Source organism: Phodopus roborovskii, unplaced genomic scaffold (genome assembly GCF_943737965.1).
Source record: "Phodopus roborovskii unplaced genomic scaffold, PHOROB, whole genome shotgun sequence".
Classification (NCBI taxonomy): Eukaryota; Metazoa; Chordata; class Mammalia; order Rodentia; family Cricetidae; genus Phodopus; species Phodopus roborovskii.
The window spans coordinates 1,076,444-1,093,031 of record NW_026125506.1 but is presented as its reverse complement, the minus strand read 5'-3'; the positions used below and the strand labels follow the sequence as shown (position 1 = coordinate 1,093,031).

The 16,588-nt window shown below is 52.2% G+C and overlaps 1 protein-coding gene across 4 annotated transcripts in view; it reads right to left on the bottom strand.

Annotated features, from left to right (window-relative positions):
* The window catches only part of Ttc28 (tetratricopeptide repeat domain 28), a 368,181-nt gene that overhangs the window by 37,177 nt on the left and 314,416 nt on the right, over positions 1-16,588 (bottom strand). For all 4 annotated transcript variants that reach the window (XM_051176415.1, XM_051176416.1, XM_051176417.1 and 1 more), the window contains 5 exons: positions 9,417-10,758; positions 7,745-8,268; positions 4,650-4,759; positions 2,642-2,771; positions 609-827 (listed from right to left, as the gene is read on the bottom strand). In XM_051176415.1, the coding sequence (XP_051032372.1) occupies positions 609-827; positions 2,642-2,771; positions 4,650-4,759; positions 7,745-8,268; positions 9,417-10,758 (2,325 nt within the window). The remainder of the gene's footprint in view (positions 1-608; positions 828-2,641; positions 2,772-4,649; positions 4,760-7,744; positions 8,269-9,416; positions 10,759-16,588) is intronic.

Genomic DNA, 16,588 nt, shown 5'->3' with positions numbered 1-16,588 from the left:
CAATTATAAGACCCACTTCTCCAGTCAATAAACTCTAATTGGATCTGGTGTGTCTCCAACATGGTGAAGCTATCAACATTTTATTATGCAAAAATATATGGCCTCACAGCCAATTAGTAGTTTTGTGTTCAATGGAACTGGTACATTCTGCATGTTTAGTGCTGACTTAATCAAAGAGGATTTCTACTTCAACAGAACTAGTGAAAGATAAAAACCAAATTGATTCTGTTAAACTCAGAAATTCAAACCTGCGACTTCAGTTATAAACCATGAGAGCCATCATCACTCTGGTATCTAACTTTACTGGGGGTCACAATGATCAAATCTCACGGAGAGAAAACTCATTAGTATGTGATCTTTACGCAGTAGCCGATAAAGAGCTGCCTACAAACAGGCTGCCGCATTTAGTTAGCCCTTCTTGTGGTCTCCCTCAAGGGCGTGTCCTCAACCGTTGGCAAGGAACGGCAACTCCTTGAGCTGTTTGATTAGTAGGATGCCCCACCATGGACTATCCACTGTAGCTAAGGATCGGCTTCATCCGACCTAGGAGATGACACCTTCCCCCTTCCCCCAACCTCCTCACTTCCTGTGCTTCACAGAGACCTCACCTGCCCCAGGAGCAAGCAGCCAGCTGTAGAGGTAGCCTGCGGCCAGGGAATAGTACAGCACCAGTCCCCGCTGGGCATTGACCATCTCTAAGATCTGATCGATGGTGATGGGCGAGTAGGGGTCGGAGTCCTGTTGTCCGGTCTGTCTTTCCACCAGCAGATCAGCAAACGCCCTGGTCCGTCCTCTTTCTGCTACTGCCAGGGCTTCATCATGGTGGCCTAGGAGACAGAGAAGGGTGTGCTCACTTGGGGGGAGGGGCGCAGCTGAGTGTCCCTCTGACCTGAGGAGGGAAACATGCTGCCTTGGTGCCTGCCAGCTCTGGTGGTGGGATTGGTGGAATGGCAGGTCCATTCCCAGAAAGGGATTGTGGTAGTCACCCACCTAGCTCGGTTGATTCAGTGAGGCCCTGGGTATGGAGATGTTCTCTATCTGCATGGGAGGCCTTGCTGCCGTTACAGCTGAGAGCCCATACTACCGTGTGTTCCTACCACCCCACGGGCAAAGGGCTGACGCCTCTAGATGCTAGGCTACTTGTCTTCCAAGCTTCCCATCAGGCTACAGTACACATTCTAGCCCCATCTCCTCTAAGACACTGCACCGTTGCTTCAAAGTTGCAGCATCAATCAGCGTGAAAGCATGCTGACTTGAAACCGCAGGCTCCCAGTGAGGAACACACGCACGGCAGAGGACTGATTTTAGGATAAAAACCAACATGGTATTGTTGCCAGAGCAAGGGCTGAGGGGACAGAAGGCCAAGGCAGGGGGCTCAAAGCCACAACTCCAGTAAGTCTTCAAGGGGGCTTCACCCTGCTGTCTGAGCAGCTTTGGAAAGGGGGTGTTATGTGAGTGCATGCAGACATCCTCTTTAACCATTAACTTATCAACCAGAACAGCGGGACAGTTTCTGTGCACACTGGAAAATTAGCCCCAAAGTCCTGGACGGTTTCACCCTGAAATCGCAATGGGCATTGAAGTACAGTCCCAGGCAAGAGCACACGCCCTTCCAAGGGGAAATGAGCACACGCCCTTCCAAGGGGAAATGAGCACACGCCCTCCAAGGGGAAATGAGCGTTAGACATTGCGTGGGAAGGACAGTGGGTAGAAAGGCCTGCAATGCCCAAGCACTTTGCTAATTTTGACGAACACTGTGATGTCCATTTTCACTGTCATCTTGACTGGTTTGGGGAATCACCTAGGAGACACCCCTAGGTGAGCCTAAAGGGTCCTTTAACAGACAAGAGAGACCTACTCCTGAGCAGCAAAGCTCTGACTGAGTGAGCACAAAGGCCATGGAGGAAGCCCGCTGGGCACCAGCATCTGCCTCCCAGCTTTATGGCTGTGATGTGACCAGAGCCTCCCACTGGCAATGCTCCCCACCCCACCCCATCTCACCCCACCCCCACCCCATCCCCACCCCACCCCACCCCACCCCAGTGCTGGACCTGTATCCCAGACAAGCCTTCTGTGATTTGTCAGGTGTTTTGTCATAGCAAAAGTAACTCATACAAATATCTTCTGGGAAGTGGCAGGCAATGGAAGAGCCCAGAAGGGTGTGGCCACTGGGGCCCAGGGAAGGGTTGCTGTGGACCGTCCTGGTGCTCTGCAATCCATAGGCTTAGGGTCCAGAAAGAACCCTGACTGGGTGACACAGCCCAGAGCATAGGCTCACAGAGTATATGAAACAGGTAGCAAGACCGCATGGCTGAGAAAACGGAAGAGGCAAGTGCCGTCGCGGTGCGGTCGGTGCGGTGCATGACCTGAGGGGGCTTGAAACAAGTGTTGGTAGGCGTCTCTGGCAGAGGACACTGGCTCAGCTTTCTCAGCATCTGAGTTGCTCTCCTGTCATTAAGCCAATTGTGTCACAGTGGACTCATCAACCTGTGTCCACAACAGCCCAGGAGACAAGCTAAGCGTGCCCTCTCTGAACTCACCGGGAGCTCACTGGCACTGGCATCCATTGCTCTGCCAGTCTCTGCCAAATAAACAAATGACTGAACAACAGATGCACACAGGCTGCATCAGCTCCTCTTACCTAGGCTGACCAGCACCCGCTGCAAGGCCTGGTAGGATGATGTCTGCAGGTCGAACAGGGAGAGCTTGTAGTCTGTGCTCAGCTGTGCCTCGTGCCGGATCGCTTCCAACAAGGCCGATGCCCTGTACAGCTGCAAGAGATAGAGACCATTGCCCTCTCTCCATAACCACGCCCAGCTGCTCTATAGAGACCATCACCCACTCTCCACAACCACACCCTGCTCTATAGAGACCATCACCCACTCTCTAACCACGCCCTGCTCTACAGAGACCATCACCCATTCTCAATAACCGATGCCCAGCTCTATAGAGACCATCGCCTACTCTCTGTAACCACACCCTGCTCTATAGAGACCATCACCCATTCTCAATAACCGATGCCCAGCTCTATAGAGACCATCACCCACTCTCTGTAACCACACCCTGCTCTATAGAGACCATCACCCACTCTCTGTAACCACATCCTGCTCTATAGAGACCATCACCCACTCTCTGTAACCACGCCCTGCTCTATAGAGACCATCGCCCACTCTCCGTAACCACGCCCAGCTAGTCTACGGATGCATCCCAGCTCTTGCTCATACCTGGGCACACAACCTAAAAACACTTCTTAAAAGGTGTTAAAGGATGACAGGTCCTTGTGGAGCTCAAGAACTATCCCCTCAGCCCCAGTGAACTGTCTTTTACATGGCCAATCTTAGACATAAGAAGGGATATGAAAGATTAGGACTTGTGGTCTGAAATTCTTTTTTAAAAAAAATTAAAAACCAGCTATCAACACAAACAAGCTGGATTTGCTTAAAACAGTGAAAAACCTCTACATCTGTCACCAGACAGGCGTGACCTCCCCCTCAGGCCTTGGGTACAGCTGGAGATAGACCAGGCTGGGCAAGGAGATGGTAAGTGGCCCAGCGTCACAGAGCCAGAACACGGCTCTCCTAAAACCTGGCTTTGCTGTCTCCACCAGGCTATTCTCACTCTCATGGGCACCGTGGGGACCAGACCCCGTCCTCGCTGCTGCTCCGCTTTTATACAAGCTCGGCACGGAGCCAGGAGCACCCAAGAGCAGAAGGGCGGACAGAGAGTCTCACTTCACACAGCTCTGCTATCCAGCCGCTGTCACTCTGGCCAGGACATGGAGCCTTGGTTTCTTCTGTTGATAAAGCTGTCATTCATCTTCCCAAAGGATTTTGAGGAAAATTAATATAAACTTTTAATCTTTTTTTCCAAGACAGGGTTTCCCTGTGTAGCTTTGGAGTCTCCTGGAACTCACTCTGTAGACCAGGCTGGCCTCAAACTCACAGAGATCCTCCTGCCTCTGCCTCCCGAGTGCTGGGATTAAAGGAGTGTGCCACCACCGCACAGCTGGGATTTTTAGTTTTTATCGGTGTGTGTGGGCACCCACTTGCACACACATCTGCGGGTTTTTGTGGCGGTCAGAAGAGGGTGTTGGGTCCCGTGAAGCTGGAGTTAGAAGCAGTTGTGAGCTGCCCGGTGCAGGTGCTGGGAACTGAACTCAAATCCTCTGCCGGAGCAGCAAATGCTCTTACCCCATCTCTAACCCTTCTGAGTACACTGCTCAGCACCCAGCATCCCGGCTGGGAATAGGAGTCCTCACTGGCACACAGTTCACAGTACTCACTCAAATGGCCGCGCTGGCGGAGGGGTGAGTGTGAAGCGGCTGTATCTGCTCCCCCTACAGCCAGCGTGCCAACAGAGTATCTTCAGCCTCCTCCACACTTGTGGCCACAGGGACTTACTACCCTCTACCCTAACTGGAGGCCTGTAAGGGCGTTAAACCCAATAGCCACGCGACCCGTCGGGTCTTACTCTCTGCTGAAGAGTGCAACAACGTGGGAACAGGGCCTGGCCCAACACAAGAATCTGGGAAACCATTGTGAAGCCTGCCCCATGGCTGGGGGTCTTGTCCATCAGTGCAAGAGGCCGACACCTCTGAGGACGCAGAGGCTGCTGAGGTGGCCATAGCGGGTACTTCGCGCTCTGCTTACCTGGTGCTGAGCTTCCTCTAGGTTTCCACTTGCCCAAAGGGAGAGACCAAGACCATGGCGAATTTTTGCCTCATCTTCTCTTCGGCCCAACTGCTCAGCTAACCTTAAGCCTGAAAACAGACAAGGAGACATTAGGGAGAGGGAACACTGGTGACTTTGCTTCAGTATGGCTGTAGGGAATGCAGGACTAGCGCCAAACCAGCCCCGGGAGCGGACATGCGGCAGCGGGAGTCCAGGTGATAGCTGTTGGCAGCAGATAGATTGGTAGGGCAGGCAGAAACAGGGAAATCAAGGGACCCTAACCCGGATGCCCTCATAGATGTAAAACGTTGAGCTTTGCAGAGAAAACTCATGGCTTACACATTTATGTCCCTGGGTTCTCTGCCTGGGAAAAGCTCTTCCTGATGGCCAGGTACAGAGGCTAACATCACACACCTTATCTCACCCCGAGCCATCCAGTCAGCGCCAATGAAGAGACTCATGAGGGTCTCTTGAAAGTGGAATGGCGCACAGCTGGCTCCCGCTCCTGTTCCTGAAGCTGCTGGCATGCTCCATGTCCTATCCACTCGTCCCTCAAGCCAGAGTCTGTGATGTGCCTCAGTGGGATGCAAAGCAAGTGCTATTATGAGCTGGGAGGCTTAAATGACTGTCCTCATTTCAATGGCCTTCCCGAAGGCACCTGCGGTGTGGGTCACTTACAGCAAGCTTGGGAGTTCCAGGACACCGGCTGCCTCCAGGGATTTCTGGGGCCGGAGTCTGACAGTAACCTTTCATTGTATCGGTCTATCGGTCACTGTTCTGTTCTCAGTGTGACCTTGCCTGCATTCCAATGTTCTCTGCACAGAGCAGGGGACACTGTACGGCTCCCATGGCTCAACTGTTCACACAGGCCAGGGCTTCCCTCTCATTTAAGCCAGGGCAGAAAGCTGGCGCCAAGCACTCTGGGAAAGGCCCCAGTCAGCTGATAGTGACACTTACGGCCAGCGGCCTAACTCTTGCTGCTTTTCAAAACGCATGACCCAAAGATCGCAGAAACAGCATTGTGAGCTTAAGGTGTGCTAATGGGCAACAGAATTTGTAAATATTTCACATCAAGGACAGTGGCTCTGGTTGCTCTAGTCTTCAAAGGGGCCGCCACACTGACCCTTGCCAGTGTCTGGCCAGTCCTTAGGTCTGAGTCAGAAGTAGGGTCCTTTGGGCAGTTCCATTGGAAGACCCTTTCTGTGAGAGAGGGACCTTGCCAGGTTCCTGCTGTGCCTCAGCAAGGAGGACGTCCCAGGCCACCTGGGTGGAGGCGCTGGCGATTCCTCCCGGGGCACCTGACCATCCCACTTGTGAGGGTCAGCTCACCTGCCCTGTGACAGAGCCCCAGGGAGTCACTGTGTTGACCCCACTTCCTTTCCCAGTTTCCAGACAGAGAAAAGCCAAATGAAAGGGGTGGTGTTAGCCAGTGTCAAGCCTTACCGTTTGGGACCTGTCCGGACTCAGAACCACACATTGCACGGAGCAGGCAGGGAATGCTCGCCCACCGCCCTCTGGGGCAAGAGGCTGTGGGACCTCCCGCTCAGCACCCAGAGAGCTCCTCAGGTGCCCTTCATCTGAGCCTGCTCATAGCATATTATAGACACCTGGTTAGGCCCAGGTGGAACTCTTGGTCACACCCCCCTCTCCACCAAACAAACGCTACAAGACTTACCACAAGAGACAAAAATCAAGCTGCAGAATGTTCTCTAAATATAGAATTATGTGACAGTGCCCCAGTCAAACCAGCTGCTACATGGGAAGGTATTTCAGGGGGGAATAAACAATAAAAGTATCTGTTGCAAATGCTGGATCTCACAGATTCAACTGAAAGCCACCCCTGGGTGGTGGGACTGTTAAAATACTAGAATTTAAGCAAAGCTCGAGGCTCATTTTCACAGGTACAGAGCCCCACCTGCAGAGAGGGAGCCACATAGAGGCAGGACGGTGGCCCCAGCTTCAGGAGGTCTGCAATGTAAGCCTGTACAGAGCATCAATGCCAGCCTCCCTTCTCTAAGGACATCCCCAGGGCTGGGGAACAATAGGGTACAGCTGCCCACAGCCCTGCAGTGTCTGTGAGGGCAGAAGCAACTCCAGGCAGGCTGGGCCTGCTCTGCAGTGAACCAACTTAATAGCTGTACTTCTCCAAGCCTTGGTGATGGAGCTGCAAAAATGGAGATAAAGGAATGGTTCTTGGGCTGGACGGTGGGATGGTTACAGTTCAGTGGTAGCAAATCTGCCTAGTATGTGAAATGAGCTAACGTGTGCTTGGTTCTTACCACTGCCAAAGGAAGAACAATTAAAAAAGAAGAAAAAAGGGGGCAGGGGAGGGTAGTAAAAACAGGACTGTCTGAGTATTGCTGGGAGAACTAAAATCTGACCAGAGGGACTGCAGGGGGACACCCCTACAAAGGCGTTTCTGCTTGATACCTGGAGCCAAGTCCTTCACTAGTTGAGTGGTGTCCCCTCCCCCTCCAACACCCATACCCTACACTCAGAGGCCCTTTGCACTTGTGAGGGCTTCAGGAGCAGAGCTATGGCAGATAGAGGGGAAAGGCTTTGGCTCATGGAGAAAGGGCATGCATGAGGCCTCACTAGGCTCGGATGATTGACAGACTCCGGTAGCAGTGGAGGGAGGGAAGTGCCTGCTCCTTGACTTGAGTCTGTGCACTCACTGTCAGAGCAAACACTCAGAAGCAGCCTGGCTGAGCCCCAAGCAGACATGCTGGGCTAGCAGCTACAGTGCCTGAGCTGAGAACCCCAAGTGCGATGCTTAGGTATCTCCTAAGTCGCCAGGGCTTGGGGCAGTTGGATTTGTTTCTGAAGTAGACCCTCATGATACAGTTGGTGAGCATGTGTCTGACCTGTGCCCAGTTGCTGCTCTGACAAGCCAAAGGTATCATCAGCTGTTTGGGCAGTGGGCTAGGGGCAGGTACCAAAACGGAGAGAGGAAGGGAGTTAGAGTCTAGAGCCCTGCTGGGACAGAGCAAGGAAGCACCGTGAAAACCATCAGGGGATGCCTGGTGGGGACAATGTGGCCTGTGAGACCTCCCCTGATGGAGCCTTTCGCCTACCTTCTTGTAAGTACATGACTGCCTGGGAATAGTTCTGCAAGGCGTGGTGGGTCCTTCCCAGGCTGCTGTAGGACACTGTCTTGGCCACCAGGTCGTTCATCTGTGCCGCAATGCTCAGGTGCTGTTCTTGATAGACCACTGCCCTCTCGAAGGTACCCAGGGATTCGTAGGTCAGACCCAGGTTCCCATAGGCTCGGCCCTGGCATGTGGGGTTGTCGGTCTCCTCTGCAATCTGCAGATCAAGCTGGTGATACTGCAGGGCTGTGTCGTACTCCCCCATCTGCTGGTAGACACCCCCCAGACCGCAGGCCGCGTCACTCTCCAGGGCTCGGTCCTTCATGTCTCTGGCAATGTTTAGCTGGCGTTCGAGGCAGGAAATGGCCTGTTCATAATTCCCTAATTGGCTGTGGAGACTTCCCAGCTCTCCATAGGCCTGAGCCTTATTGGAGGCCTCCCCGAGCTCATGGGCCACCACGAGCCTCTTCTCAAAGCACACAAGGGCCTGCTGCAAGCTCCCCGTAGCCCTGTGGGGATGCAGACAGAGAAGCAATGAGATCATTCCGTGCAGGTGCAGACATGCTAAAGCCCCTGAGAAAATGAAAAGCATTCGTCACTGTCACTTACTATAGAAGCTCTTAACTCCTTCTCTGGCTAAAATCTATCATGTGCCCTTAGAGTGAGATGCAGGGGAATTTCATAATCTGGAAAGCAATTCAAGAGTCATCCCTTAGTGACCTTCCCAAGAGCTTGCAATTCAGTGGGATGTGCACCCCCGAGGAAACATAAAATATATTAATAGGCACGATGATAGCAAGGTCTGGGACGTGGGTCTCCCAGTCTCCACTACTGCTTAGACCGGTGCTTTTGAGATCGCTTTATAGGAGCTGTAAATTGCTCAGCCCGAGTTTCTTGGAGGAGTCTGTGGGTGACGATTTAGTCTGACCCTCTTCCTCCACTCCAGGAGCCCTGATCCCTGCTCCTAGGGGAGGCCCTGTCTATATACACTGGCACCTTCTTGGGTCCCCCCCCCCCATGGAGGGAGGCACCCCTCGGCCAACAGGGCCTTTTATTCTGCTGCTCAGAGACTATATGATCAAGAGCGGGAAGAGTGTGGCCTTTGGTGTCAAATGGAGCCAGTTGTCTGGGCATGTGGATTTCACTGACTGAGCCTCAGTTTCTCCGTCCCACAGCAGATGGATGGGTGTGTGTTCAGTGCAGCATTGCGGTACTGTTAGGGCGGTTCTGCCAGTGCCCAACATGGGTGAGGCTGTATGCACAGGACCAGTTTCCTGTCCATCAGTTACCAGATGGGGTTGAGTAACTGGTGGCTACCAAATGCTGTACTAATAACTACGCACATTCATACAGTGTGGGGCACTCTCAGAGGTCAGCTAAGCAGAGCCACCCATCTCCCCGTCCATGGAAACGCTTGCGTCTTGATCACTGTGTGCTAAACGTGAAGTCTGAGCCCTGGGTTTGACTCTCAGCTGGTCCTTTGAGGCTGTGTAACTTCAGGCACTAACCCACCCTCTCTGGGCTTTGGTGGTTTTTCATACGTGACAGCAATACTATCACCCAGTTAACCCAGTGAATTGTTGAAAATGAGAGGCATGGCTGGCAGCTGCCCTCCCTGCCACGGCTCCTCTTCTTGCCATTGTATCTAGACCCATACCTGTGCCCATTTCCTAGACCCCGGTAGGCCTTGGCTTGGTCTTGCATGCGGTTCAGACTCTGGGCGACAGACAGGTACTGCTCATAGTACTTGATGGCTTCCTCGTAGTCCCCCAGGGCCTCGTAGCAGTCGCCCAGGTTACCGTAAGCCCGGCCCCTGTCCAGCACGGACTCGTTCCCGCTGAGCTGCTGCAGCATGGCCAGCTGCTGTTCAAAGTAGCCGATGGCGTCCTCCATCACGTTCATGTTCATCTTGGTGATGCCCATGTTGCCGTACACCTGGGCTTCCAGACTGGGCTCTTTCAGCTTCCGTCCCAGCTCCAGTTGTTCCTGGTAACACTTGAACGCCATTGTGTATTTTCCAAGGGCCATGTAGACAGCTGCCAGGTGCCCGTGAGCCCGGCACTCCCCGGGCAAGTCGCTCAGCTCCTGATAGACCTCCAGCTCCTGCGTGTGGTAACCCAAGGCCTTGTCGTACTTCTGAACCATTCGGTATGCGGTACCCAGGGCTGCGTAGGCACTGGCCTCCAGCCTTCTGTCTTTCACGTGGTGAGCTAAGCCCAACTGCTGCTCGTAGAACTTTATTGCACCGTTTACATCCTTTTTACAGACAAATATATCGCCCAGGTTCCCTAGGGCTCGAAACTTAGCCTGGGAATTATCCAGGGACTGGGCTAGGGACAGAAGGTATTTCTGACACTCCTCGGCTTTAGCAAAGTTCAGCAGAGCCTTGAAGGCCAGGCCCAAGTTGCAGTAGGCTTTTGCTTGGCTCAGTTTGTCATGGAGGTCTTTGGCCAGGGCCAGGTCCTGCTCATAATATTTCACAGCCTCCTGGTAGTGCCCAAGGCAGTAGTGGGCATAACCGAGGTTGTGGCAGACCTTCCCTTCTCCTTCCATGTCTTGGAGGTCAGGAGCCAGGCGGAGGTACTGCTCGTAGTAGGGTGCAGCCTGGACGTACTCTCCTCTCGAGCAGTGGAAGTTCCCCAGGTTGCTGAGTGCCCTGGCCTCACTCTGGATGTCTCGAAGCTCTCGGGCAATGTTCAAGTGGTTCTGGTAATGCTGGAGGGCCCGGTCGTGGGCGCCCAGGGCCTGGTAGGCTACAGCCAGGTTTCCATGAGTTGAAGCCTGAGAGGCTCGGTCATTCACCTCCATGGAGATCTGCAGCTCCTGACGGTGGTACTTGACAGCCTGGTCGTACATGCCCAGGGCATTGTAGGCATTGCCCATATTCCCGTAGGCGCGGCCTTGGGCAGCGTAGTCGCTCAGCTCCTGGGCGATGCACAGGTGGGTCTTGTGGAGCTTCAGGGCTGTGTCGTAATCGCCTTTCATCTGGTGGATGATGCCTGAAATAAAGGGGAAGCGAACAGAAGGTTAGAGAAAGTGATTTACAGCTCAATCTAAAGTGAGCGCTAATCCTGACTCAAAAGCTTCAGACCAACTAAAGGTGGGGTTGAATACTCATCAATGCTGCAGAGGGGGATGGCTTCCCACATTTCAAACCGCCAGGAAAACCCAACAGATTTGATGACAAAAAAATGAAACTATTTTACAAATAAACATGCAAAATTAAAGGGCAAACACAAAACTAGAAAATATGTGAGACATATATGAAAAATGGTAACAGCTGCTGTGAAAAATTGTTGTAAAATTCAGTTTAGCTTAAAAAGAAAAATATTAAGATCCCAATTTACTAGAGCAGGCAAAGAATGATAAATGTCAACAGACAACCAAAGAAACAGGAATGGGTGCACTAATTTCCTTTAATAATCAAAAATGCAAGAACCCAGCCCTGTAGAACCATTTTACCTGCACTAAGTTATCAAATAAGAACCCCAAGCATCCCCTATTACAGATGATGCTGCCCTGGAGCTGGTGAACATGCCAACTGTTGAGCATAAAGCTTGGTGACTTGCAAGTGGATGGGGTTCTACTCTGCAGCCATGTGCTGGACAGACAAAACCTGTACAGACTCCTCTGTGTACGCGAGAGGAGTCAGGGCTCTGATCCCGTAAGACAAGTGACATTTCTGGGGTTGTGTCAAGTCATGGGGCTGGAGACATCACCAGCTTGCTCTCTGGAAGGAAGGGAGGGCGCAGCTTTCAGACTCTGACAGGGTTGGAGACATCAAACTTCTCAGCAAGAAATGCCCATCTAACATGATGGACCCTTTAATGGTGAGAACGTGGAGATACTGCAGTTAAATAATCACTTTTGACCTGTCCACCCAAGCTGCCTGTAGGCTTCATAGTTTCGAGCATCCTTGGACAAAACGAACCATTTACTACTGTTCTTTCTACAGGTGACCTATCTGCCCAGCCAGCAATCACTGAACATGACTGCAAGGCCTGCCTGGCCCTGCTCTGTCCCTTCCTGGGAGGGCCACATTTGTACTCAGCAGTCCCTGCACAGCCTTTGGATTTTACTACGGTGATTGTTTAGAAGTCAATATGCTCACTTGCTGTTTGGGAAACAAGAGGAAAGAATAGCGAAAGGCCTTCAGAGAAAGCTGCCAAAGGCAGCGTGCCTTCATGCAGCTTTCCTTGTCTGCCAAAAACAAACACCACCTCCACCCCATTCAGGTGAGGGTCCTGGAGACAGACAGACATACGATGTATCTGGGCCTTTACTTTCTTGTTTTTGTTTTAAAATAGAAACTCTTTGTTCCCCACCTTAAAAAAACTGAGAGCTGGCCACAGTGGTACATGCCTATAATCTCAGCACCCCAGAGGCATAGTTAAGGACTGTGAGTTCAAGGCCAGACTGTCTCAGAAACATACAAAGAAAAAAAGAAACATAGTAAGCAACACATATGTATTACGCTTTGTGAATAACACCTAAGACAGCTTGGCCAACGAACAAGGCAACAGAAGGGACATCTGTTTCTCTTACTCCAGCCCAAGGGTCCAAGTAGTGAGCGGGGAGCAGTTGGGATGATAATGGCTGTCCAGGGTTGCAATAATTTGTGAAGGAAGCTGCCTGCTGGTTATGGCAAACCGATCTGGTCCCCAGCCAGCTGCTGCTGCTGCTTCCTTATCTTCTACGGGCCCACAAAGAACCAGAGGAGGGCTTTCAAAATTACAGCTTCCACACACAGACAAGGGCAGAGAGGCTGGCCAAGCTGAGCTGGCCTCTCCCTCTGCTGTGTCCCCCGTGGCAGGTTCTGGCTGCTGCCAGCCTGGGGCAGTCTGTAGGGACAGTGTACTCTCTTGGCAGCTGTTCTCTTTGTTGAAGCGACATAAAAGCAGCCCAAGAGCTGTCAGTGAATGACTGTGCACACGCACAGGGGGTGATCTGTGGCTCCTCCTGCCCTTTCCAGGATGTCACTCTGATGAAGACTTACAGAGGACCTGTCAGCAGGGGTGCCCTCGGCGACAATGGGCTTCAGGGAGGGAATTAAATGAACATTAGTGGGGTAGAAGAGTCTCATAAAGCTGACCCTCACCAGGTATGTGGAGAGAAGACGTGGTCGTAAATGTATTATGCGTGGCTACACTGGGCATCCACCTACGGATCACCTGTGGGACTAATAATGTCTACCTCAAAGATGGTGGTAAGGGCCATGATGGCATGCTCAACAAACTCTGTGGAGGCCAAGGTGGGGCTTCTAGGACAGGACAGGCAGAAAAACATTTCCACTAAAATGATACCAGTTAAGCTGGGCAGTGAATTCTGGCAGCTTCTCATTCAAGCCCTCTGGAAGCCGAGCCTGGGTCTTATACACACAGTGGGCCCTACTTCTCATTGATTGCTGTTAGTGCCCAGCTCAGGCCTGCTCTTCTCTGCTTTCAGAGAGTCTAGCTGTCCTTGTAGGAAACACAGGGTCTGGGAAACAGAAGGACACTCCCCACTCCAGGCTTACTTTGTGAGTGTTACGATCAAGTCTCAGGGAGAAGAGAGGAGTTAGCAGCAGAATTCATGGGCCTCTGTCCCTCCAGATGTACCAACCCACATGTTTCCTTGCAGAGAAAGTGTGGCGTGGCGTGGCATGGCATAGCAGCCAGGCTGGGTAAGGCCCTCCTAGAGGATTCATATGGAACTATTTACAGGTGAAGCAGCTCAGTGTCCAGGATGTGCCTTCTCATATCCTAGGAGTTGGGAGGACATGGTGGGGTTTAATGCAAATAGAGGAAACAAGATGAGGGAAATCGGGCCATTGGCATGAAGGGTCATTACATGATTCTCCTAACAGTCAAATAATAAAGCTAGGTAGACCAGTTGGCACTGTGTGCTCAGTGTAGCCCCACTGTATGGTCTGTGCATCCCGCTTTGGATCATCCCTGTCTGAGGTGCAAGGACACTGTGTGCAGACTGGGGTGACAGCACTGTGTCCTATGTGGGCTCATGATCATGACCTTTACACTTACGGGCTGAGGCACACTTTGTCTAGGGTGGGAGGGGACATGGTGGGTTGCATTTGCTCTTTCTGATCCTTCTATGCATCAGATGTGGCCCAGAGGTCCTTCCCTATGGACTTGAGGTTCCTGGGTCTTCCTCTCACGCTTTCACATAGGTCTATTCTGCATGTTTTTGAAACCATCTCAAAGCTTGGGGTGGGAAGTTGGGGGACAGGCCTAATAAACAGACAGCTAAAGTCAAAGGCATGAAATCAGAATGCTTGCCGTATCCTTGTAGATAAGTCCCCCATTATTTTCGCCAAAGTTGGGCAGCAAGGTATATTTTCAAATGGGGGATAACTACAAGAAACAATCACCTTATGATTTTACCAGCTGCAGGTGTCTAACAGGCAAGCAGGCTTTCTCAGTGGCTGCCTCTGCCTGACTCAGAAATGGCCTCAAAACAACCTGAGTCCCGCGTGCAGAGGGCTTGGGTCCCAGCTGTGGTGCAGTTGAGCGAGATTGGATCACTAGTTTGCTAGCCTCATCTGTGGATTAATTCACCAAGTCCATACCCGAAGGAGGACACTGGGGACAGGATAGTGAAGCAGGTATTTTGTCCTGGACCCTTCCTGCTGCCTTGGTACTCTGCTCTTACTACAAGCCCACAGTGATGGAGTCAGCTGGCTGTGGACTGTCAGCGGTCAGGTGGGAAAACCTGCCCCCCCTCCCCACAAGCACACTCTGTTGGAGGCACCTGTCTTCTATCATAAGCTTAAGAAAATAGATCACATGCTCTCTGGTCCCCTCCTGACACTGTCCCTAAGTCTAGGGCTGTGCAAGCAGTGACAAGAAGCCACCCTAAAGCCTGTCTGTGCTCTGTGGGCTTTGTACACAGCTCCCTTTGGGTAATCAGAGACCCAGGCTGCAGGTGAATTGCTCAAAAATCCCCTGGGCCTCTGAGGCTGTAAATCTCAGCCAGAGGGAAAGATTAATTGTGTTATGAAGTAGGAGAAGCAGTAATTAAACCCATGACAAGGGGGTGGCTGGGAAGGGGTGCTCCACCGTGATGATGAAGGAGGAGTCAGGCACTGTCATCCCTGACAGCTTGGGCCGGACGGATGCTGTGAGTGCATCTGATGGGAAGAGGACCACTGTTAGTCACTGTAGGAGAAAACACAGCATGCTTGGGTGTCATAGTAAAAGATGCCTCGGAGCAGTGGTGCAGGGAGTTGGTTTCAAGGCTTAGGGTGGAATTACTGTGGCACTGAGGTCAGTCTTCTGCCTTCCAGGACTGAGCCTCAATGGCTAGACCAGTCCCACCTCTCCAAGCCCCTTCAGACCTGCAAGGAGTGAGGCACTTAAAGTGTCACTTACCTCCTCCAGGCCCCAGGTCCCTGCTGGTGCCCCAGGGCTGTGTCAGCCTGCAGGCCCTTCCAGGCTGTCCTGTTATCTTTTCTGCATTTCTCCCCTTGGTAGGGCTGCAGTGGGCTTTTGTAGTGACCACTTCCACCCCACCTCTACTCACACCCAGTCTGGCCCTGCTCTTTGTCCTGGTATATTCTTCCCTACCCAGGAAAGATGGAACATAGCCGAGGACTTGGATTGCCAGTGTGTGGGGAAGTGCTGAGTTCCCTTGGGGTCAGGAGCATTGGGAGCTAGGACAGCAGCATCCCAAAGTCCCCTCTCGCTGGTGCCACCCACCTCGCTGACACTCCTCTTAGCTGCAGGGAGATGGGCCACAGCTGGCTGGGACCACTGAGCTGCCTGAGGGCTGCATGGCCACCCTGCTGGCCAGAACCAGCACAGCCCGATAGATGGGTCACCAAGATGAGCTGTCCAAGCCTAGCAATTTACACAGAGTTTGTGGAGAAGAAAAGACATCCATGAAGAGAAGTTTTCCCAAGAAGCATTTGGACACCTGTGCCTCTGGATGCTCTAAAGCCCACCCTTGCCAAGGTGGGGTTTAGTGAGACCATGGAAGTTTATGCACTTTACCTAGACAAACAAGCTTTGATGGCGTGAGCATTGTCTCATGCCCTCAGGTCTTGATGGGAAAGGTTTCCATCAAACTTTGCTGTTAGGAAAGGAAAGGGGTGGAGCTTACAATAGGGCACTTGGGAGGTAGAGCTGGGAGGGTCAACACAAACTCATGCCAGCCAGGACTGTATAGCGAGACCGGCTAAAGAGAGAAAAAAGGGAACAGTGAAATCTGATAGTTATTTGCGGTCAAGTTTTCCTGATATCATCGGTTCCGCCCCCAGAGTCGCTTATGTGGGGACTTTCTGAGAACTGTCTCTGCACTCGGCTTGCTTTCTGGGAGATGAGGATTGTGGATCTCTCTGCTTCAGCTGTCAGGAACTCCAACTCAGACAGATGGCAGCTGTGTGAGCCCCTTCACACAGCACCTCAAGACCGTTCGTTGCCTGGGTCTTCATTCTTCACTCTATTTGTGTTCCCCTGAGTCCTGGCTCCCTACTTCTGCCCCTCGTCATTTGGTGCTATGGGATAAATAGACTCCTTGATGGGATAAGACAGCTTACAATCATGTGGTGGAACCTTTGCAGCCACTGCATGCTTGTCAAGCTTAGCCACCCTTGGCCTGTCACTTCCAGACACCACATCCCACCGCCTGAATAAGCCGGAGCGGCCAGTTGGGAAGGAATAGTGGCTTCCTGAAGTAAGGTGTGGGTCCTGGCATGGCGAGATCCCTTTTGTGGCTCTGCTACTACACCGCACCTGCCGGCCACTCCCCACTCCTGCCCTCTGTTCTCCCCATCTCAGAAGACCATCACAATGACATTAAGTTGAAGATGACAACATGGTGCTCCGCCTTCCA